At 36.0% G+C, this 26,033-nt stretch overlaps 1 protein-coding gene across 1 annotated transcript; it reads right to left on the reverse strand.

The window, feature by feature from the left end:
• Positions 1–791: 791 nt before the first annotated feature.
• Positions 792–25,412, reverse strand: LOC120627879 (transmembrane protease serine 9-like). Its single transcript, XM_039895996.1, has 15 exons — positions 25,362–25,412; positions 23,905–23,968; positions 23,323–23,479; positions 22,873–23,045; positions 20,183–20,322; positions 19,092–19,200; positions 12,605–12,723; positions 6,748–6,811; positions 5,420–5,576; positions 3,939–4,111; positions 3,155–3,262; positions 2,820–2,836; positions 2,370–2,519; positions 1,889–1,997; positions 792–922 (listed from the first exon to the last, which is right to left on the reverse strand). The coding sequence occupies exons 1-15, from the start codon at positions 25,410–25,412 to the stop codon at positions 792–794; spliced, it is 1,722 nt and encodes a 573-aa protein (XP_039751930.1).
• Between the last annotated feature and the right edge of the window lie 621 nt (positions 25,413–26,033).

Below are 26,033 nucleotides of genomic sequence, written 5' to 3' on the forward strand. Positions count from 1 at the left end.
GAAGTCTGAGTAGCTCATACTCGTATTTGCTCCATTTTAATTTAACTACAAGTTAGCCCTTGACTGCAATCTTACGTGATGGTAAATGATGATTAAGTCCAAGATGGTAACGGGCTTACGTTTTAGTTATACTAAACCCATACCATTGACCAGTTTCATAGCGATATCAAAATCAAAAAAATATTAAAGTCATTTTTTTCATTTATGATCAGATCACATCGGATAAAACATGAAACTGCGTTCCAGCAGCCACGCCCGTAACTCCGCCAGACCGTCCGCCTCCGAAACTTTAGTTATGATTACATAAAGTTTCATGTATACAACCAAAAACATAATAGTGGTTGTACGCACGTGTGTGTTTATATGCGTGTGTGTGTGTGTTGGTGTATGTGTGTGTGTTAGTTGTGTGTGTGTGTATGTGTGTGTGTGTGTGTGTGTGTATGAGTTTGTGTGCGTGTTTGTGCGTGTTAGTTGTGCGTGTTTGTTATTTGAACTATTAAGATTGGATTGGAAGGGTATGACGCTTGGTAATTTCAGTACGAACAGACTGATATGTAGCAGGCGAGCCGCCGATCAGATCTTCATTTTGTGTTAAATATTGGATCATCGGTGTCTTCGGGGTGTTTCCGCAAAATGGGACATAAAATCAAGTTAAAGTTATCAAAACTTTAATAATTTTCCTACTTTACTCTCACACTTCATGTTTCAGCCAGAAAAATAACAATGGGCTACGCTATGTTAAGACAATTTATTCTTCATATTATAGGTGGATTTTTTAAATAAATAACTATCTATTTATCGATAATTTGGACCTCGGAACCCGATTCTGGCGCAGCTGATTTACGTTCGCACTTGTCCCAATCGAAGTCGATACCGGTGCTCTCACGGATCCAGGTGTGGTAGTAGCCTGGACGAACGTGCCCTGGAAATATCAAGGATTAATATCGAAATATTTCTTCACATCCTTTAATGGTACATTATTTACTGGCTCTGAGTCTAATCTGTGAAACCGAAGCTAATAATTTTTGAGTAAACCACTGCCAAAGTAAGACAAATAATTTTAATAAATTTAAAAATAAATTGAAAGAGCATCTTCTGAATCAATGTTATTATGATGTAAATGAATATTTAGGTTAATTTTAAAAATTATATAACATTAAGAAGAGTAATCAACTTGACTAAACATTTTGGTATTGGCTGACATTTGAGGACATGCTTTTATATTATGATATTAAATTTAGTAATAACTTTGGGAACCAAATTGTATAATCGCGTTATCATCGTAATGTTATAATTATTATTAGTTTTAAAATAATGTTAATGATTTTTGCACGCCAATTTTGGCTGAATATGAAGATCATGAATTATGCATAATATCTATTTTTTTTTGTACCATGTTCAAGCAAAATTTAATAAATAAAAAGTTTTTACTAAAGGAAATCGGATACAGCAATCACATGCAATTTTATAATCAAGTATCATTAGGTGCGCGTCGCGTAGCGTAGGTACTACTACGCGCGTGTTGGTATTTTATCTTCGATGGGGTTGTCATAAATAACGCTTAGAATGTTTGGAATGAGTTTGTACGTTAAAATAAATATGCTTCTTTATTAATAAACGAAGGAAAAGTATATATTTGTAGGGAAATAATAATTAAAAACTAAAATTAATATTTACAATAGATATAAGCCATGTAACTGTTCACTTATGGGCATGGTACCCAAATTGCTGGCGCTATTGCCCCTCTGAATTGCTTCTATTGATTTAATAGTTTTACAGAATGATTCCTTATGAAACTGATTGGCGATTTCGGTTCGGTAATCTTTTTTGTGTACTTACACTTTCAGAACTCCATGATCGCGCGGTTAGTGAAAGGAAGAAATCTCACCTGTCGGTATTCCCTGTGTACAGCCCTGACGGTGGCCGAAGCTGACGATTCCGACCAACGTGAGCTGCCCATCCTCATCCACTGTGGTCACCGGACTGCCACTGTCTCCCTGCGTACAAAACTATATAGTGGCATGGTCTTGACTTTTGCTCCGGGTTTTACCTAAGTTAACTCATTTGCGATTCACTTCAAGTTGATGAAGCCCTCAGGAGATATTGACTGTATTAATTGTTACTTTGTTCAGGACACATTTCAACTAACTGTATGCCAAAAATGGATGGGGGGGAGGGAGGGGTTTATAGAGAGAGATAAAATGAAGAAGATCTCCAGTACAAGTTATAAAATAGTTTAGGCTTTTTATAACTCCTACAACGACTATCCTTATGTTTTTTATATCATCTGCCCCCTTAGTGTATACCCTGTATGTACGCCACTAGGGGGGGGTGGGTGGGTTAGTATCAGTGTTAAGACAGATACTAACCGAACACGTAGACTGTGTGATGTTGTTGTAATACCGAGCGCAGAGCGTCTGTGGATCCATAGTGAGGTACCAGTTAAGACAGTCCGGGTTGCTGATGCCCCGTAGGTGAACGAACATGAGCACTTCCGAGCTTTCTCCACCTGAACACAACTATAAACTTAAAAAAAACCCTCACACAAAAATGCCGCCATGCTGGCATTTGAATTTCTCATATTATCTTTTTATTTGTATACCACATTGAGGGTGTTGTGAAAATATATGTAGTCCGCCATTTTGTGGCGGCGGCCATCTTGACCGGATTTTTATCAAACTAATACACTCCCGACTAATTCACCTTTCAAACAAAAAAGAACAAAATCAAAGTCAGTTCATCCGATCGGGAAATACGATGCTCCAGACAGACAGATAGACACACAGTCACAGACACAAAACACACACAAAGAAACACACCGACACATCGTCCTGTGCTAAAATATAACATCTTAATTATTAATAACAGTGTAAGTGACATAACTGATTAATTTAAAATCGAAATCATTTTTATGTATTAAGTTAACATATTCTAATATTTTTTTAGCTTTAAGTTGACATGTTTTAATACAAATGAAATCTATTGTAATAATAATAATATAATTTGATCATAATAGTTTAGGTTCAGTAAAGGAATAAAAGTAATTTAGACAAATTTATTGCAATGCCCTGGCGGGGCGTCATGTAATCTCTTATGTATGATGTACATGAAATAATTAATAAACAATAAAAAGGACTTTAAACTGTGATGTTACCCTGTAAGCGGTCATTTGTGAGTCCATAGCCGCTGGCTGTTAACATGACGTTGTTATAGTCGACGTCCTTCTGACTTGAGCTCTGAAGACGAATTGGCTGGATCGTAGCTGTGAACAGAAGTTTTGGTATTCAGAACAGATCCCTTAACTGTTATAGCGGATCAAATTGAAATATCTAGATCAAATAAATCCTTCTAAAATCCCTCAGTGCCTGAAGGCAAATGACTTACGGCTCAGAAACGTGGTCACTTACTATAAGCCTAATAAGAAGGGAAGAAGGCTCTGATTCACGGAGAAATTTATGCTCAGAGTACCTCCACGTCCTTCAATCATAAATGACAAGATCCGTAGAACACTAAGATTTACCGACACAGCTGAGTATGTTGAAGGGTGCACATACTGGAGCGACGCTGTTAAGCGCCAGAAAGCATGACCTTGGTATCTTTTCAATGAAAACTCATACATATATACTTTGAATATTTTAACTTAATTTTACCCGCAGGAAATATATTCTTAGAGATACATTTTGAGGGTAGTCCCCTAAGTTTTACTTCGTATAATTCCGGGTGGTGACGCCAGATCGGAATACAGTTGTCACCACCCGTCCTCCGTCCGTGGGTGTCGTACGAAGCGACTAAGGGAAACAGATAACGGGCAGCAACATCATAACAGATAACGTGGTGATTATGGGCTAACCCTTCCGTTGGAAGCCTTTAGTCCAGCAGAGACGGTTATAGACTATTGTAGGATGATAACGTTAATATGTTTAAGTGGTAAAACTCACGCCCCCAAGGAATGGCCCGGCTCAACCTGAGCAGTGCGATATCGTCAGGCTGCACCCATCCCATCGTCTCGCTGAAGTTTGGATGCATGACGCGGTTGGCGATGCTTTCTTCGGTGATGATCGTGGGTTGGGTAAGGTTGAGGGCACCGAATCGCACAATGTATGTATGGCGGCTACAAAATAAAATAAAGCTCAATTTGGATAGAAGCAGGCGTTACTTTGCAGAATTCCATGATATTATTATTCAAATCAAGCTAAATTTGCTATAGCAGGAGAATCTGTATGGTATAATTTATAATTTCTTCGATCCTTATACTCCACACCAAACAGATCTTCGGCAATCTACGCATGTTTCGCTCCGAAACCGAAGCGAAATTGTAGAGTTAACAATTATTCATTGTAAATTCTCATAATGAAAAATAATAAGTGAGCTTCGGTTTCGGAGCGAAACATGCGTAGATTGCCGAAGATCTGTTTGGTGTGGAGTATAAGGATCGAAGAAATTATAAATTATACCATACATGTTAAGAGTTAACAATTATTCATTGTAAAGATTATTGTGATTGTTGTTGTTGTTATTCTGATATAAATTACACCGTACATATTCTCCTGCATTTCGCGGAGTATAGCAAATTAAGTTTGATGTTAATAAAGCTCAATTTGCTATACCTATTCCACCAAAAACAAGAGAATCTTTACAATGAATTATTGTTAAGGTTCCTAAGATCTGTTTGATATGGAGGATAAAGATTGGAGAAATTATAAATCGAACCGCACAGATTCGCCTGCTTTTCACGGAGTATGGCAAATTGAGCTAAATTTTCATTGTATGTTATTCATATTGAATTCCGCAAAGTAACGCCTGTTTCTATCCAATATTCGAAGCGTAGACATTATTTAGATTTTGTAGAGAAGTAATTCGCATAAAAGGAGTTAACAGCTCTAGTTAAAATTCAAGCAAACATGGAAGCCATTACCATTTTACGCGAAGAAAATTAGGGCCCTAATGTAAAGTATTATCTTTACATTAGGACCCTAATTCCAATAGATATCATCATCGTCGTCATGATGTCAACCACGATGGATATCCACTGCTGGATATAAGGTGTTTTGTAGAGAGTGCCAAATACCACGGTCTTGTGCCAGTGCCACCCTGCATCTTTCTTGACTCGCATAAAGATGTAGAATTTGACTCCGAAGTGATGTATAGTAAAATTATACATCACATTTGTACATAAAAGAGTCGGACATGAAAACAATGTCCAGGTAGCAGAAACTGTCGGTGAGGAACATCCTGGGAAAGGAGGCAATCTTGATGCCAATACCTCCGAATGATCTAGGCCAAGTAAAGAATGCCAGAGTTATGAAATAATGACAGTTCAAATTCTCTACTACCAGATTTGTTAAGATCTTAAGTTAATTCGAGAACTCATAAAATTCTAAAAGACATTAGTACTAGGAGTGTAGGAGTTTAAGTATACTTGGCTAAGCAGTGGGCAGCTGTAATGATCCATTCAGCGTGTATTATGCTGCCGCCACAGGAAGATACAGTGCCGAAGGCGTTAATCATACGAATGTTGATCTGATGGGGAATCTGGGCTTCCTTGGCCTCCCAACCTCCTGTGATACGTTCGCCATCTAAAACATAATGGAATCTTTTAAATTACTTAGTTGATCCAATTAAAATTAGGCATAACATAGAAAGTTTTCGAGTACGTGCTAAATTCAAAACTTCTTGCTTAAACTGTTTTATACAACTTGTAAATGAAAACTAAAATAATAATTCATAAGCTTTAGAGGTACATTATTTACCGTCTCTTAGACTTATCTGTGAAAACGAAATGCTAACGGTATTTGAGTTAACCATTTCCATAGATTTTACTTAAAGAAATCAGATACAGCCCTAACAAAACATGCAATGTGAAAACCAAATGGGAATCACTTTATTAGGTACGTGTCACGTAGTTTAGGTACTATGCACGCGTCTGTCTTTTATTTTCAATAGGGTTGTCACTTGTCATAAGTAAACACTTGGAATGCTTTAATTAGTTTGTATGGAAAAATAAATATGCTTTTTTTTCATTTAATATGTTTACAGGGTGATTCCTAATGAAATGTACTTATGGACCCTTCAACAGTGTTTCGTAATTCCGTTGCACGTTGTATATTTACGCTAACTAATCTATATATGATCTTGTTAGCTCCTATCTGATATACATAACTATGCCCACTGATGGACATAGTTAATAATATGTCCATTTTGTGGATTTCTACCACTTCAAAGTTTCGTGTCATGGTCGATCTGTAGTCCTCGTACCTCGTAGTCCAATAATAAAACGGTTATGTATATGGTCTTTCAAAAAATCTTAATCAAAAATACTATAATACATAACGAATCGCCACTGTTAAATGGTTCATACATTTTGTCCTCATCATTTTGAGTTATGTTAATAACTAAATTCTGTAACGCGCCCAGGTCTAATAATTAAAAATAATTCAAGTTTGCCACCTGTGAAAAATTAAAAAATTAATTCTGCATTACCTGCTTCTAATTTTGCAAATTAGAAGCAGGTAAATAAATGAAGTAACTGTTTTCATGAATTCAATGAAACGATCGCAATTTAATGAATTGATGCCTCCGCCGCACCGTGCTGCTTACACTCGATATGGGATGGTTCCAATACACGAAACTATTTATAAAATTTTCTTAATATTTTTTAACAATTAACAAATATTAGGTAGATTAACTGAACTTATGTGTGTCGAAAAAAAAGTTATCTTAAGCAAACGAATATTATAAAACACATACTGCTCGGTTTTATGTCCTCAATGTATACAGGTTTATTGTCCCTCTCTGGTTGATGCTCGTGTGCCTGAAATCAATATATAATGGCATGGCAACACCTGCTGGGCTAGCACAGGCAGGACACAAAAATTATAAATTTGATATCCCTAATAGTAAGTTATCAGTGTGAAAATATGTGGCCAGAAGGAATAGCGTTTAGGAAATACATCTTTTTTAAGCACAAAGTCAAGCACGCTCCCCAGACGGCGGAGACAGCGGCAAAATGGGAAAATCCCTTTATGGAGCAATGGGTTGGTACACACTCACACACCAAGTGCTCAAGAGGGTACTTACCTTAGTTAGGAGATTCCTAATTTTTTATTATTTATAGGTTTGACCAATTTTAGTTTAGAATATAGTAAATAAGATAATTGTTATTGTTGTAGCTATGGATTTTTATCTGAATTAAACGTTATTATTATTATATTATATACCCTGACAAGGGATATAATTAACGTGTTTACCTGCCAATGCACAAAAATAAAAAGAAAAATGGAAAAGCAGAAGTTTACCCCCGTCTATTATAACACATATATTATTTGGATATTATTTCCACTTGCTCTGAAAGTTGATAAAGCTATGGGCGATGTCAAATTTTTATCCTTTACCCGGGGAGATAATTGCCTCCTGCTCATGCTAACCGTGCATCCATTTAGAGGCGAGGCACATGAGTACTTAGATATTCCGGTATATTTTTCTCCCGGGACGAGCAAACTCATTGGTGAGTTGTAAGGAGGTTCCAGCAACCTTAAAAATGTGCTGAAGACATCTACCGAGAGGATATTAGTGGGTAGAAATCCCACTTGTTTCAGCATGCCCGCCTGTCTGCCCGCCTGTCTACCCACCTGTCTACCCGCCTGCCTGCTTCTAAATCAGTCTACCACGTAAAATACAAGGTAGGTACATTGAAAGTAAATTAATATATTATAAAACAAAGTACCCCGCCGCGTCTATCTGTATGTCTGGGCGCGATAAACTGAAAAAACTACCGAACGGATTTTCATACGGTCTTCAATAAAGAACAGAGTGACTCATGCGGAAGGTTTTATTGTATTTATTATGTGTATAATAAAATTTGTTAGTTCAAGATGTCATACTAACTTGGAGCTTTACAAAATGGTTGATAATACAAAAAAATAATGTACAACATGTTTAAAGTACTATAAATTACCTACATATCTAACTGTTAAGTCACAGTAACCGCTAATTTGTCAATCAAAACACGGGGAAAATTTAAAGATGGTGGCATTCCTATCCTTATCCCTCGTAGCTTAAGTTTTAAGTTTACGATTGTAGTTATCGCCATCACTACTCACTGCTATGTACACATTTTGTATATAATAACGCATCAAAAGTGCCATCTATGTGCCTATTTGAATAAAGAAATATTTGACTTTGACTTTGACTATCCAAATAAATAGTTTTATAACTAAAATTGATTATGTACCTGCAAATCCTCTTTAAATTCTTCAAATTGGACTTATCATTTAGAAGTTACGACGGGTATAGAAATGCTGAAAGCAAGAAAAGTTGTAGAGAGCCACCCGGCCTCGTATTACAATTTGGAAATAAAACTGGAACGGTAGGTGGCGCTGCAATTAGGTTCTTTTTTTAAAGATATCAACCGAGTTGATGCAGACGAAGTTGCGCGGGTCAGCTCGTTTATAATATAAGTAGAGGATGATATAGATAGATAGATCCATATAGTAATTAAAAGATTATAAGCTCATAAATTAACCGGTTTTAGCAAGATAGATAATACATATCATGAAATTGCTTCAGGCTTATAGATAAGGGCGTCTGTTGATTATACTAACATCAGAAAACCACTGGACCAATTATGATGAAACTTTCGCAATTCAGCATTCCCATATTCCGTTAAAATTAGCTAAGTTTGTCATAAAAAAACGCTTGACTATCAGCATGCATTTAATGAAGTACAATGAATTTATACTTTTCTTATTAAACGCTCGAAATGTTGACTGTTACTATACTCAATACTTATACAAGATAAACAAAAGAAGAAGACAAAAACACACCTCTGTGCAAAGGCGGTCTTATTGTTAAAGAAATCTCTTACAGAAAACCATTGGTAAAATAAAATTGTTTTTTTAATTTTTGTTAGTTTTGATTTTTTAATAATTGTTTATACATTCTTGGGTTTCGTAACCAAAGGTGCCAACGGGAACCGCCGTCCGTCCATCTGACGTAAGAATAGGTCGAAAAATCTTCACCGAATGTGCATTAGGTACTAAGGTTGATGCTATTACAACAAAAGAGTTGAAAATTTAAGATGGCACGATGGACGGTGGGCTGTTTTTTTCTATTTCTGGGTAGTTATAATTTTTGATATTCCGTATGAATAAGAAATTATTCCGCAATGTCTATGCCCTAAATAAAATGTCAAAATACACTATATTTTTCGGGGCTAAATCCTGAAAAATATGTAAAAGAAAAAAGGTATTTTCATATAAACTTTCAATAGATATCTAATCTGTTTGGAAGTTGTTTTTTCAAATACTTCGAACCATATGTTTGACAGCCGGTTGGTACAGTACTTTCTGAGTCCAAGACCGTGGGTTCGATTCCCACAACTGGAAATCGTTTGTGCGATGAACATGAATGTTTTTCAGTGTCTGGGTGTTTATATGTATATTAAAGTATTATATTCGTAAAAAAATATTCATCAGCTATCTTAATACCCATAACACAAGCTACGCTTACTTTGGGGCTAGATGGCGATCTGTGTATTTTCCTAGTATATAGTATTTGTATTTATTTATATTTTTTTTACTAAAAGCACAAACCCAATCATGCATTATTTTACAAAAAACCACACTCTTCCTCATAGTGGGAAACCCGTGCCATATAGTGGTCCGGTAATGGTTTGATAAAAAAAAATACAGAGTATAATAAAAACTTTCACCACCTATTAAAACTTAGAACTTTCGATTTAGATGCTCAAAGAATATTCTCTAACAAATTACTATGTTTAACCATTTAGGTTTCTTAAGATTGTCTGTCGGTCATTCAGGACAAAACCTTTTATAGCTATAGATGAATACTTTGAGTAAATGGATATTAAACATCTTACTCACCTGAACAAGTCCAAAGACTAGAAGTCCCAAAACGTGCATTCCTGGCATGGTACCTAATGCACGACTGATGTTATACCTATTAAAACCTTTTCCTAATATACTACCTATAATAGTTCAATACAACACGATTAAAAGATAATAAACATGAATTATTGGGTAGGATATCACTATCTATAGATTTAACAGTTCGTGCGTGAAGTTAAGATCATATTATTAATATCATCCTACGTCACATAGCCTTATATTTACCTATTTGAAACAGTTCAATTTGCAAATTAGAATTTTGATATTAGATTTCTGCAATAGTATTTTCATTACATTTGCTCCTCAATTCCCAAATTCATCCTTATAAAACTCATAATCCAAGATATTAAACACGCGTGCTTTATTTAACCGACTTTATTTTTTATTTATGACGTCTTGACTTAGTTACTGTACCTCACTGCAAGCTACATCTGTGAAGATGGTCATTTTTTAATTTAACCGGCTAATACAGGTTATTTTTTTAAAAGCAACAATGAATTTTATGCAGCTAAAAAAGTGCGCATTTTCTTCAACGAACGAATATTTTTTGTCATGAGAAGGTACAAATAAAGATAAAGAAGCGTTCAATGTTATCAAATTGTTAACAATCTATAATTATTAATGTTACAAATACAAAATCCTTTCTTATATTATAAATAGGTATAGGGTGTATGACGGCGGTTTGATTCCCGGTCTGCTTGCGCATCGCTTTCTTGGCGAGTGAAAAGTAACCACACTAGTTTGATGATGTACTATTATAACTTAAACGATGATTTACAGGGGTATACAATTTTAAAACACAACACAAAAAGGAGAAGATGGTTATCTTCACCAATTTTACTAAGCAGGCCTGGAGAGTGGTTAAAATTGTTAATTATTTATTATAAGTGAAAGCGGTGATAGCCCGGTGGTTAGGAGTACGACTTTACGTTCAGGGGGCCGAGTTCGAATCCCAGCACGCACCTCTAACTTTTCTAAGTTATGTGCGTTTTAACCAATAAAATATCACTTGCTTTAACGGTGTAGAAAAACATCGTGAGGAAACCTGCATGCCTGAGAGTTCTACATAATGTTCTCAAAGGTGTGTCGAATCCACCGACAGCTGGGTCAACGTGGTGGACCACGGCCTTAAACCCTCCCCATTGCGGGAGAAGACCAGTGCCCTGTAGTGGGCTGGTAATGGGTTGATATTATGAATATAAGTTTGATATAAAACGGGGACAAACTTCTCATTTTCCCAGTTAGCGGGTGGACAAGTCAATATCCCTTGCCAGTGGACATAATCCGGGGATAAAACTTCCTGTCTCCTGCCTTGCTCGCCATGCAGACTAACAGGTAAGAGGTTAACAGATTATATTTTTTACTAATAATAATTCTTTATTTGGTAACTATGACCCATCTACACTTTTATGTAACAGAATAATTAAAAACAGTTATAATCAAAAAGTAAATCAAAAAAATTACATCAGATATTTGAGCAATCAGCAGAATTTCTGCCTCGAGGCAGCCCTTTATGGAGTCCACTGCTGGGCATAAGTCTTTTGTAAGGAGTTTAACAATACACGGTCATCGGTCGCTTGGCTCAAGCGGCTCCCAGCGACTCTCCTGGTGTCATCTGCCCAACTCGTTCGGGCCGACCTACGCTGCCTTTACCAGTGCAAGGTTGCCATTCCATCGGTACTCCGGGCAATGTGCCCTGCCCATTGCCACTTCAGCTTCGCGACTCGCTGAGCTATGTCGGTAACTCTAGTTCTTCTACGGATCTCCTCATTTCTGATTTGATCACGTAGAGATACTCCTAGCATAGCTCTCTCCATCGCCCGCTGAGAGACTCTGAGCCTTCTTATGAGGTCCATAGTTAATTTTATATTAACTAAATAATAAAGTGGAGTGGTGGTGAATAGTGGAGTTTAATATACAACTTGTAAATTGGAGAGTCGTATCTATTTAAGCTTTCAGAATGCACTTCCTGCTTACCCACGTTCTTTTCATCAAGTTGCTATGCGTTTTATTCTGATGGCAAAAAAGTCATCGTCATTTACAATTATTCATTGTAAAGTCAACGTCAGCGTAGAGGGTATATTGCCGAAGATCTGTTTGGTGTGGAGTATAAGGATTGATGAAATTATAAATTACACCACACAGATTCTCCTGCTTTTCGCGGAGTATAGCAAATTAAGCTTAATTTTGATAATATATCATGGATTTCCGCAAAGTAACGCCTGCTTCTATCCAATATTCATTATCCGTGTTTTTCATCACTCTTTTAATATCCCACAGGGTCTATCTCATAGGAAAGAGGGATATAATACCCAAAAATTTAAATGCGTGTTGGCGGACTAAGTTAACATACTGTAAGTCAAAGTTACCGATTTTCTGTCTTGAGTCATAATTGAAAACACTCACCTAATATATAAAGTATAAATAAACATAAAAAAATTCAAACAAAAAATCTTTCTCTCAATATAATACTTTTATTTCTGTATTTAATGGCAAATAAGAATAATTTTCATTGATTATGTGAATAAAGTAAATGATTTTATTTATCCTAATTAAATAAAAAAATAAAAACAGGTTTTAATTTGAAAGCTTATAATGCTTATAACAGTTAAACGATTAATAATTGATTGATTTAAAAACAGAATAAGGTCAAAGTTTGTGTGAAGTGTGAATGTTTGATCTTCTTTCTATTTATCAACGAATTGTACGTCCGAGACTTGATCTGGCGAAGAAGGTTCAGATGCTGGACTGCCCCAATCGAAGTCAATGCCGGTGTTCTCGCGTATCCAGGTGTGGTAGTAACCCGGACGCACGTATGCTGGAAATAACATTGAATAAGTTTTTTATTTGTCTATTACTAAGCTATGCTGTGGTAAGATTGCAATGACCCTTTGCTTAACTCTATCTTATAGAAAATCTAAGGTTGGAGACTCTTTAGAACTAAATAAATGACTTTATGAACTACGTAGCCGAAGGCTTCGTTTCGAAAGTTAATCATCTATTGAAAGAAATCCAAAGTGGCTATTACCAAACAAAAGTTTGTTTTCGGAATAACGACTGTTCCTAACATTTTTCTCTACTAATCCCTATCCCTACTAATATTATAAATGTGAATGTAAGTTTGTTTGTTACGCTTTCACGCAAAAACTACTGAACCGATCATCATGAAACTTAGGAAACATATTCTTGGAGGTAATAGGATACTTTTTATCCCGAAATTAAGCTCAGTTCCTTTGGGAGAGGTTTTGAAAAAGTTTGACGATTTTACACAAGGACTATATAAAAAATGATAGAAATGTTCTTCGTTAAACTTTAGCATATAAATCAACAAACAATGCGATTTCGATTCGTTCTATAACGATTACTATTTTTTTGTAAGTGATAGGAGGAGCTGAGAGACAGACAGACAGTTAGTCAAAGTCAAAGTCAAAGTCAAAAATATCTTTATTCAAGTAGGCCCACAGGTGGCACTTTTGATGCGTACATAAGAATTACACGGTAGTGAGATGATGGCGATAACCACATTCGTAAACTTAAAACTAAAGCTACGAGGGTTCCAAACGCGTCCCGGTCTAAGAAGAAGCCCACAACAAACTTAGCCGGGTGTTTTTTTTTTTTTTTTTTTGTTATCGCCATCTCACAATGTAATTTTAAATTATTAGAAGAGCAACCTGGTTAGAGCAATAATTTACACCCAAGCTTTTTTATCGTTTACGTAGTCCTTTATACTATAATAGGACTTTTCTATAAGCTTACGTTTAATACAAACTTTGAACTTTTTAAGAGACATCTCCAAGATGTCAATTGGTAGTTTATTGTAGAATTGTATGCAATTTCCTTTAAACGAATTATGAATTTTATGTAACCTAGTATATTGCACTGTAAGTTTATTCTTACTTCTAATGTTTAAATTATTGCAGTCACATTTTTTCTTAAATTTAGAAATGTTTTTATGGACGTACATTAAATTTTCAAATATGTACTGACTATACACTGTCATTATTTTAAAATCTTTAAATTTATCTCTCAATGACTCTCTCGGACCCATTTTGTAGATAGAACGAACAGCCCTCTTCTGCAGCACGAAAATAGTGCTAATATCAGCAGCATTACCCCAAAGTAAAATTCCATATGACATAATGCTGTGAAAGTAACTAAAATATACCAGTCTAGCAGTTTCTACGTCGGTCATATGGCGTATCTTCTTTACCGCATAGGCAGCAGAACTAAGCCTGTTCGATAAATTATTTACATGAGGGCCCCATTGAAGTTTAGAATCTAACGTTATTCCTAGAAAAACTGTCGTATCCTCCAGTTTCAGTTCCTCATTATTAAGTAGTACAGTGGTTTTCACGTGTTTAACATTAGGTAAAGTGAATTTTATACACTTGGTTTTTTTTCCGTTAAGAACCAAATTATTAGCTTCAAACCACTGTACCACTTTAGCGAGAGAGTTGTTTACGTCGTCAAAAGCTAGTTCACGTCGATTTATTTTAAAAGTCAGTGATGTATCATCGGCAAACAGAACTATCCCGTGTTTATCCTTGGCAAGGTAAGGAAGGTCATTAATGTAAATAAGGAACAGAAATGGTCCTAATATAGACCCCTGTGGGACACCTATTTTCATAACTGATCCATTAGACCGTTTTCCATTCACGTCGACTTTCTGAATTCTATCGCGTAGATAGTTACTCATTAAGTCTAGAGCTACACCCTGAATTCCATAGTGGTGTAGTTTCCTAACTAACGTTTCGTGTTGAACACAATCAAACGCCTTAGATAAGTCACAGAACACACCAAGTGCATCACGTGACTCCTCCCAGGCTTCAAATATGTTTTGTATTAGCTCAACACCTGCGTCGATTGTTGAGCGACCCCGTGTGAAACCAAATTGCTTAATATGAAGTAAATTATACTTATGAAAATGGTAAAGTAATTGATTTAAAATGAGTTTTTCAAAGATTTTACTGAAAGTGGGTAGTACGGATACTGGTCTAAAGTTAGTGGGGTCAGAAGTACTACCCGATTTAAACAATGGAACTATTTTACTAAGTTTCATTAAGTCAGGAAACACACCACAATCTATACAATTATTAAATATTAAGGCTAAATCGGGTGCAACAATATCAATTAATGATTTGACAACGTTTACGGAAATGCCCCACAGATCATTTGTTTTTTTATTAATTAATAATTTAAAGGCTTTAATAACGTCAGAGCCACTAACATGCGTGAATTTAAAAGAATGGTTACACTCAGGCACATTTTCCTTTAATAGAGAGAGAGCCATATCTGGTGAAGAGTTTAATGATTCTGTTGTGGAGACGGGAATGTTGGTAAAGAAGGTTTCAAAAGCAGTAGCCACCTCGAAATCTGTTGTTAAGGCTTTATTATCTACATTAAGTTTAAAATTAATATTTCGTGGTGTTACTCTTCCCGTCTCCTCATTAATTATGTTCCAAGTAGTTTTGATTGCGTTGCTGCTATTTTTAATTTTATTTTTGATGTATCGCGTCTTTTCTAAGTGGCAAGCGCGTTTAAAATTCTTGGAAAACAATTTAACATAATCCCCAAACTTATCACCAGTGTTAAATTGACGTTCAGCATACAATTCGTACAGCTTTTGCCTATTTTTATGAAGTTCAACTGTCGCCCACTCACTAAAATTTAATGTATCAGTAATCACAACCGACTTACTAGTAAATATAGAATGAAATAGTCTATTAAAGGTATTGAAAAAGGAGCTGTACATTGCATTTGGAGTCGCCCCTGAGGGTAGGAATGGGAGGTCATTTACTAGGCTATATCTCATTTTCTCTATGCGGTTGGATGTTACAGGAACAAATGTTATTTTACGTTTAGAAACATTTTTCTTCACATTTTCAAATTGAATAATTTGACCACAATGATCAGAGTCTAATTTACTAATAATATTTTTGCTTATAGGAATTATATTTGTAAAGATGTTATCCAAACAGGTGGCGCTAGTAGCAGTTATTCTTGTGGGCTCCATGAACATATTTGATAGATTGTAAGTTTTAAATAAATTCAATAACTTGATACTTAAAGAGTTATTTTCTAAAATGTTTACATTAAAATCTCCGCATATTATTAACTTTTTATTACACTTTGATATTTTAAATAACACTTCATCCATTACCTTTTCAAAAAGTTCAAAGTTTGACAAGGGTGGCCTATAAACAGTAACAATTATAAATTGCTCTAGTTCAACCGAGGCTAGCTCTATTGTCCGTTCAACAGAAAGGCTAACAATATCGTTTCTGTTTTTAAATTTTAAATTTTTATTTAATAAAATTAAAGAGCCTCCATGAATCGCTGTAACCCTGGTGAACGAACTACCAACCTGGTGGTTACCAAAATTAAACAAATATTCATGGGTTTTCAACCAGTGCTCAGTTATACATAAAATGCTAATGTTAAAATCATTTAAAAATAATTCAATCTCTAAGTCTTTTCCTCTAATACATTGAATATTTTGGTGAACCAAGTTGATATAATTAGAATTAGATTTTTTATTATATTTTTGGTTTAATAGTACATTGTGCGACCCCTTACTATAATTTTTTTCATATATGCCTGAGGGAGACTCAGTTGTCTGCTTTTCTAAGCAAGAGAAAGCCTCTGTTGTCTCCTTAACTAGTTTAAACTAAAATGACTTGGAATAATTTCCAAGGTTTTCATGTCAAAACTATTACACTGCTCAATAAAAGCAGCTGGTTTAGCCAAGTTCTTGGCTGTTATGGTAAAAAAATACGATAGCGAAACAGCTATCTGTTGTTTAAAATAGTGTGATAGGTAATATCTATCTCGGTACAAATTATAAGTAGGATTAGCACATTTGCTAAAGTCTATAACATGAAATTTCTTATTATATGTACATAAATTGTACAAAGTCATATTTAAATTATACCTAATAGTATTTTCTTGGTGTGGCAAGTTATGAAAATAAGGAAATGTGTATAATACAATACTATTTACATTTAATGTATTTAAAGAATCAATAAGTTTAATCAGCTCAGGTTTGTTAACATTCCCTCTATTTCCCATTATGATAATTAAATTAGTTTTACAGTCAAACATATTCCTATTTCTACAAATTGCAGCTACAATAGCTTTTAAATTTGAGTTGGGTAAACAGTAGTTCAAAACTGTGTGTCCATTCAACTGAGAGTTAAGATATAAGCCCATGTTACATCCAATTTCATCGCTGTACATAATTGTTTTTATTGAACTGCTACTATGAGCATTTGCTTCAATAAAGGAATTATTATTAATATTTATGTTTTGTGATATTGAGTTACTTAACCTGACACACACCTTTCTCACATTAGAGGGTGATGACACTGATGACACAAACTGGGGATGACTGCCTATACTATCAAAACTATGGGTAGATAGTGAAGTTAATTTACCACTGGGTTGTTCTGTCTTATGCCATTCATCTGAAGTCTGTGTGTACTCAGATATCATTTGCCTTTGATACATATCAAACTTTACTGCCAGTGTACGTAAAGAAGTCTGTAATCTGGCTATTTGTGCTTCTAGGATTTGTGTGTCAGATTCATAACTTAATCTATTACTTTCTAACTGTGAACTATACATTTTAATTTCATTCAATAATTCTAAACGTTCTTTCTTTGGTTTCAGAGATTTAACAGAATTTTTATGTACTTTTAACAGTTTCTGTGTTTTTTTAATATATCGGTTAACTTTGATATACTTTTTTAGTTTCCTACTGCTGCAGGGATTGACTACTGTATCTGATTTGACTATCAATAAATTAGAGAAGTTGGTATTAGCAGTAGACATGTCAGCAGCAGCAGTAACCAACTGTGGGGCCCTATCAACTAATTCTTCATATAGGCTTTGAGTGTGTATTGCTGTTGTGTTATGGGCTGCATCTTCCAGTTCGGTGATCTGGTGGTGGGCATCACTTAGCTCCCGCTGCAGGGTAGTAATCTGGCTCAGAGCCTCCTCATACTCAGCACGGCACTCATCAAACCTATTTACTAATAACTGAAGTCTATCCCGCTCTTCTACAATGTCTACATACTTTATGTGCAAATCCGATAGTTCTAATTTTAGTCTATTATTATTCCCAAGGACTTCTAATAATTCCTTTTCGTTTTCGTCTCTTTCATTATTCAATTGGGTGCATAGCTCCTTGCTTGCCTTTAATTCTTTCAGGGCCAATTGTAATTTGGATTGCTCCTGGCGCGCTAAGGCTCTGCGGGTCATCATTTTGTAATTAATTAATTAATGAAACAAGGAGTAATCACCCAAAGAATGCGAAATGACAGGTAGGTTTCGGTATTGCAGTGTATTGTTATAACAATTGCAGCGTTACACTTGGATAACGGGCAATTGCATATACACGTATGTGTTTTTTATGCGCTAAATAGTTGTTTCAAAGCCAAAACAGCTACTAGCACTCTTTAAAAACACCAAAACAGAAGTTTAAAATTCAAGTTTTACTAACCTAACTGTCACTTTGTTTACATCGACGAAAACTTTTCTTACGCACTTTTAACACTTAAACTATTAATATATACTACTATTTATTATATAAATTAGGCGATTAAATTGGATTTGGGCACTAAAAACACACAAAATAAATTAAAATAACAAAATAAAGTACAGAGATCTTTGAACAGCTGTTATAGGCGGTGTTGCCACACCAAGTTATTTTCAGATATTGTTGAAAATTTCAGACTACACCTAAATTTAAAGTCCATGTGTCACAAAGAACAAAAACAAACGCAGACGAAGTTGCGGGCAACAGCTAGTAATTTATAAAAGATATAAAAAAAAATATTTAAATCGGTCCAACTCTAACCGACTTATAGCGGGACTCCAAAATTCATCAATTCATTCAACAAGCAAAAAAAGGGGGATAAAATATTCATCTCGACTCGAACCGGGGTGTTCTGGGTTCGCTGGACCGCCCAATTTCGCGATTATAACCTTGTCGATGGTGGCGAAATTTACCTTCGTATTTTAATCATGTAGCAGTTTTTCACTGCGACACGACAACAAGCAAGAAACAACGTTTTCAAAAAATGAAACCTGATCGATTTAACGCCCAAAATTCCCAAGAAGAATTGCTCGTTTATAGATAATATGAAAAAAATAAGATATAATATGAAAAAGGAAGTTCGTTGATACCTGTCGGGAATCCAACGGTGCAGCCGCGTGATGTACCGAAACTGACGATGCCGATCATCGTGAGATGACCGTCTTCATCCACGCGAGTCAGTGGTCCACCGCTGTCACCCTGCATTCAAAAAGATGAAAATCTTCATGCCTCAGTCTACCCTCCATTTTACCTAACATGCATGCTTACTTTCTAATGTTAAAAAGATTCAGCATGTAAGGAACAACACAGTATAACAGAGGCTAGGCAAGGATCTGGAAATAATTATCAACATTGGAAGTGAGAGTATTTAAGTAATATTATGAGCAACAATAAAAAAGACCTTCAGCTTGGATAATACAGTATATACCTATTTACAAGATATTAATTATGTAAGCTTTATCACGTTATTGGATTGGATTTTTGCGCAGTATCGTTGGGAGTTAGGGTCGTTAGTTATTGTGCTCTGGAACACTAGGTCGATGGCCCCAGTTTTGTGAAAATAATCAGCAGCAGCATCTAAGCTCCACAAGCACTGCTCTCTCCGAGGAGCAGAGTTCTGCGCCCAGCCGTGGGCCACTGATAAACTAAGGATATTGATAATTAGAGCGGAATGCTGTGGCTCATCCTTCAGAAGGAAATAGCCGGCAAAAGGCCACCAGCCCGGCTAGCATGGGCAGGAGACAATTATCTCCCCGAGGAATGGATAAAAATGTATCTTCTCCCACAGCTTTATCAACTCTCAGAGCATTGGCGCACAAGTGGAAATAACATCCAAATAATATATGTATAATAATAATCCTATTACATGTTCCCTTGCTCTAACCGGTGGATAAGTTATTTATATCCCTTGTCAGGGGATATAATCAGGGGATATAATTTGTCTCTCTCACACTTGGCCTAAGAAGAATATCTCGGCTGAAAATTTTACGCTAATCGTTCGGGAAAATTATCCGTTCGTTGTTCCGTGCAACTGCGTCTAAAGTCCAGATACTACAAGAATATTAGTATGCAAGTTAGCCCCATCATTTTTCCAGTGGCTGTTAAAGACCGATTGAGCTACAGTTACGTTTTCATTTGCTGCTACACAAACTAACTGACGCAGTCGCACTTTGGTACTGACCGAGCAAGAAGACTGTATGGTGTCGTTGTAGTACTGAGCGCAGACTGTTTGTGGGTGGATGGAGAGGAACCATCTTCGACATTCCCGGTTGCTGATGCCTCGGAGGTGCACAAACATCAGGACTTCTGAGGAGTTTCCACCTGAAATATTTTTTGGAGAGATAAGTTTAACTTACACAAAATGATTCTTCCTAAACACTTACATTAGCAAAGGGTAAGAGTAATCTTGTCTTTGGCCATTCATAGCTTGATCGGGAAGCTATCATAAATTAAAGAATTTTACCAGTTTTGAAAGCATTTCAAATTCAAACATTAACAACCATAAAACAAAGAATTAAGAACGTACAGAATTCGTTTACACGACTTTAAATTGAAGCATCAAAAACCACTCCACTTTAGTAGTGTTTCTTGAACAGGCGGATTCATTCATATAGCAGTTGACAGTAATTATTTGACATCTAATGTTCGAAATGATAACCATATAATGAGGACAATTGGAAAAGTTTGTGAGCAAGCAACATACCGCGCGTGTGAAGACGTGCACGGGACGTCTTCCCTGTTTTTGGACACAATGTACTGCATGAATGAGGCAATACACTGCATAGTGATTAAATGCAGATTCTGTGAGTTCTTAATTCTGTGCCAAAAGTTTTTTTTTTTCATTGATATACCCCATCTTTGGTGCTAGATACGTGAACTTTTTTCAGTGAAGTTGTAAGTTGGCATATAACCAATTTGCGTCGGGCCTAAATCTCTAAAAATCGTTGGAAAGTCCCGATGATTACAAAAAAAACATGAAAAAATTCAGCCGATGCTGAATCTTTCGATTCTTAACTTATTAGGTTTTAATATAACATTCTTTCGGTTTTAATACAACTTACAATCGTGGAGATTTTATGCATTCGTCATATCGACCCATTACCGAACACGTGTCTCCTTCCAGCACGGCTCGCAGTGGCGTGCGAGGGTATGCACAGGGTATGCAGATGATATAAAATGAAGATAATCTACAGTAAGAGTTTTAAAAAATCCTAAGGATAAGCATTTACAATGCCTATAAAAAGCCTACCCTTAAGTATTTAAAACTCGTACTGGACATTTTTTTCATTTTATATCATCTGCATATCCTGTGCATACCCTCTATGCACGCCACTGACGGCTAGCATGGGCGGGAGACAATTATCTCCCCGGGGTTAGGATAAAAATATTACTTCTCCCACAGCTTTATCAACACTCAGAGAACACAATATATGGTTAATAATAAACGGGTGTAAACTTCTTCTATTCCCTGTTCCCGTTCCCTTTTAGCTGGTGGACACTATAATTATATCCTTAATTAGGGGGATATAATCGGGGGATATAATTTTTATCTCCTGCTCTTGCTAGCCCTGCAGAATGAGAAGGGTATATGCCGTAGTCCAGCATGGCCCAGTGCGGATAGGTGGTCTTCACACGCCTATGAGAACACTCTCAAGCCAGTGATAATAAATTACTTAAAACGCACGTAACTTAGAAAAGTCTGAGGTGTGTGCACTTTGCTTATCACCGCTTTGGCATAATAATGTATAAGCATTAACTTATATATAGTCATGTTGTGATGAGAAAACCTATAGAAGTTTGTGGCGATTCGCCTTTGTTTTTCATGTTACTAGCAACATTATTGTCTATGCTGAGGGAAGTTCAAACTGTTGACTGTTAATTTGAACATAATTCGAAATCATAGCTATTAGCGGAAGATGTAAAACTTATAACGTAAATGTGTTGCATATTCATAATAAACAGTTATTATTTAATATTAGAAAATGGGATTGTTATTTGGTGTTCCCCAATCCTATAAGTTGTTACCTTGTGCGCGATCAGCGGTGAGTCCGTAGCCGCTGACAGTCAGGAATTCGTCTGTGTAGTCGTCATCTCTCTGCTTCGAGCTCTGGAGCCGAATTGGCTGGATTGTAGCTGTAAACAAATTCACTTTCAGTACTTTTCAGTATTTGTAGTATAAACTATGTTTTTAAAATAATTAAAAAAAACATTCGTATGGAAAAACTGTTTTTAATTCATGTGTTTATATTTCTATTAATGCACTTGTTTTTATTTTTATATAAACAAGTTCATTAATATCCGCTTTAATCTCTTACAAGATAGAAAAATGGATGTTAAAGTGTAAAATGTTAATAGTTGATGATGGAAAAGAGCAACTGCTGAGTTTCATGCCGGCTTCTTCTTTTCTCCCCCCAAACTGCCTTCCGTACTGGTGGTAGAGTCATTACAAACATAATTGACGTTTCAAAAGTGCTTATATTAGGCCTACTTGAAATAAATCAATTTTGAATTTTTTGAATTTTCTTTTTTTTAAATATACTTTAACCTAAAAAGTTGTGAAAAGATTGTTTAATTAATAGGTTGTCGAGATAGCACCCAGATTATGTAAAAACTAAGTGTTTGGCCCTCGAACATTTAAGGATTAAATTATTTTATTGAGGAAAGATAACTTTTATAAAGCGGCGATGTCGGTAAGTGGAAAAAGCACGGGTAGGGAACGCACCAAGACCGCATTCATGCCTTCGCATTCCCCGCGTTCTACGCACGTATTGTCATATAAAAGTACGGGTAGGAAACGCACCAAGACCGCCCTCATGCCTTCGCATTCCCCGTGTTCTATACACGTAGTGTCATGTAGAAGGTAAAACTCACGTCCCCAAGGAATGGACCTGCTCAATTTGAGCAACGCGATGTCATCTGCCTGTACGGTCCCCAATGTTTCACTGTAGTTCGGATGCATGACGCGGTTTTCGATGCTTTCTTCAGTTATGATGGTCGGCTGAGTTAGGTTCTGAGCGCCTAGGCGAACCACGTATGTTATGCGGCTACAAAAAGAAAGATGTACATAAAATTAAGAGATATATTATATGTTGCAAACGTTATACTGTAGAAGTCCCGAATTAATTTTTGACAACTGTGTAAGGTTCGAACAATTTATTCAGTCGTTGTTCACGTCTTCGTACGCGGTTTTTTGGTTTTTCATTAATCCTGTGGGAACTGTAGCTGAAATGGCCATATGCCATTTGGGAAACTTTGGAGACGGGTGGACGCTGTGGTCTTGAAGGAGTGCTTAAGAGAAGTTTTCTGAATAAAAGTGGTTACTTGGCCAAGCAGTGGGCCGCCGTGATGATCCATTCAGGGTGTATGATGGAGCCGCCGCAGGAGGATACCCTGGCATCAGCGGCTATCATACGCAGGCTGATCTGATGGGGAATCTGGGCTTCCTTGCTCTCCCAGCCTCCTGTGATGCGTTCGCCATCTAAAGTACGAGAAGTACATGTAAAATTAGGAAGCTGCCTTCATAATAAACATGGCATAACCAAGAGTGAAAGAAGGTTCGCGTCGGTAGAAGAAGAAAGTACTCCGCCGGGAATGGTAATCGAGGCACGAATCGCGAGTGAATAACCTGTTTCTACCAAAATCTAGGAAACTCTGTTATAATGGGAAAACAGCTGTCCATAAAGGGTCAGTGTTCTGAGAGCGTATTTAAGAGTTTAGTCTGAGTGATGTATGATAAAATCGTCGTATGAAACGCGTCTGGTACATTACTTATTGCAATCTCGGCTTTCATATCACACTCGCTTACAGCTCGCGCGCCTAATCACCGCCTCGACTGTAAAACGCAAAGTAATACTTGATGCATAATGTACTAATTTAAGTAAATGTGTATTATGAAATACATACTACTTAATTCGAGGTCTCCAACGTATACGGGTTTATCGTCCCTCACAGAAGGATATTCAAAGCCCTGAAATTATAACAATCACATATTAATCACAACGACACGCCAAATTAATAAAATATATCGATAAAACACAATTTGTGAAGATAGCAGATGATTTAGAGCACATGATTTATCGACCAACTTTACCCGTTTATCTGACTGATAAAATATTTAGGTAGGTTTTTTACATGACTGCCCATGAAAGGAGTGTAATGTTTTAAGGGTTCTTGTTTGTATGTATGTTTGTATGTGAATTGACATTCTTCTGGTATTATGACAACTTTACTTTTTTCTGACTTATGTCTAAAAAAATAACGTTTGAAAATCACTGTTTTGTGACATTTAACGAGTTGTTGAGGCTTGTTTATAAATAAATTAAATAGTTCAAACAAACTAAATTTCTTTTAGTTTTTCTTGATCTATTATTTTTATTAGAGCAAAATTAATCGGTAACCCATCCACCATTAAAGAGATAAAATATAGATAATATTTTTTTTTTATTCACTGTGCCCGTCTCTCGAAATGCAAGTTCTAATTATTATTTAAAACAGGCCATTAAAAAGTAACAGCTAATGCTCTCTAACATCTAGTAGCTTAATGTTTTCTGTGGAATTTGGTAGGTACGCGAACGCCATAGGTTTTTTACATTTGGGTCTAGATGGCGCCGTAGTAATTAGTAAAAAATCTGATTTTTTATAGTGAAAATTGGAATAATCTTTTCAGATTAGTGTATTGTCATCGGTCTTCGATATGTCTACAAAATTTGAAAGAAATCTGACCGTTTAAAGTGGGTCAAAATCGCGCCCAAAGAAGTCGGTTACAAACATACATACAAGTGAAGCTATAAAGCGTGTAAAAAGAGTATATGTCTTAACAAAGTTTTTTTTTAATTAACGGAAGTTTTCTCTCTTCTCTTCTTAATTTAAGCTTTTTTTTATTCCTCTAGTTAGCCCTAGACTGCAATCTCACCTGGTGGTAAGTTATGATACAGTCTAAGATGGTAGCGGGCTAACCTGTTAGGGAGTATGGTAGCCATATCCCTAATCGGTTTCTACGCGACATCGCACCAGAACACTAAATCGCTTAGCGGCACGTCTTTGTCGGTAGAGTGGTAACTCGGTCAAAGGCTCCCACCAGACCAGACCAGAGAAAGTTCAGAAATTATTTATTAAAGCCTAAGTGTCTTCCAGTCAAAAAAGCTTTTGAAAGAAAAAAAAGAAAAAAAAATCGCCTTTATTGTCAAACATTTGTGTCATTAATTTGTTAAAGAATAAAAAAGGGGGGCCAAAGGAGCTTTCTAATGAAGAACTATTAAAGTCGGTAGAGGAGTTTCAAATTTATCGATTACCAATAATTCTTGTTTATAATATTAATACAGATTTTATTAACGGTAAGAGTAGATAAGTATAATATTTACCTGAACAAGTCCGAAGACCAGAAGGAGTCCCAAAGCGTAAATTCCCTGCATGGTAGACAATTAAAGACTACTTGTTATTAAAAACCAATTGTTGATAATAAAACTTTATCTTACCTAATAGGTACATTCGGATTAATTTGTAATGAATTATTAAATTGACAGCCGAATGGCGCAGTGGGCAGCGAACTTGCTTTCTGAGTCGGCCGTGGATTCAATTCCCAAAGCTGGAATATGTTTGTATGATGAACATTTATGTTTTTCAGTGTCTCGGTGTTTATCTGTATATTATAAATATTTATGTATGTAATTATAAAAATATGTATCAGCTTTCTTAGTTTCCATAAGCTATGCTTACTTTTTACAGGCCAGATGGCCATGCATGTTTTGTCGACTTCTTAAAGAGTTTTGATGACCTCCGTGAGCGCTGTGAATTTAATTAGGAGGCTCCGGGTTCGATTCCCGGTAGGGGCAAATTTTGAATTTATAATTTCAGAATTTTCTCTGGTCCGGTCTAGTAGGAGGCTTTGGCCGTGGTGAAAGACGTGCCGCGAAGCGATTTAGCGTTCCGGTGTGATGTCGCGTAGAAACCGATTAGGGGTATGACTACCATACTCTGGTACCTCCACTGGAGGATAGATACACAAAAAAATATTTATGACTTATTTCGAGAAA

This window comes from Pararge aegeria, chromosome 12 (assembly GCF_905163445.1).
Source record: "Pararge aegeria chromosome 12, ilParAegt1.1, whole genome shotgun sequence".
Taxonomy (NCBI): domain Eukaryota; kingdom Metazoa; phylum Arthropoda; class Insecta; order Lepidoptera; family Nymphalidae; genus Pararge; species Pararge aegeria.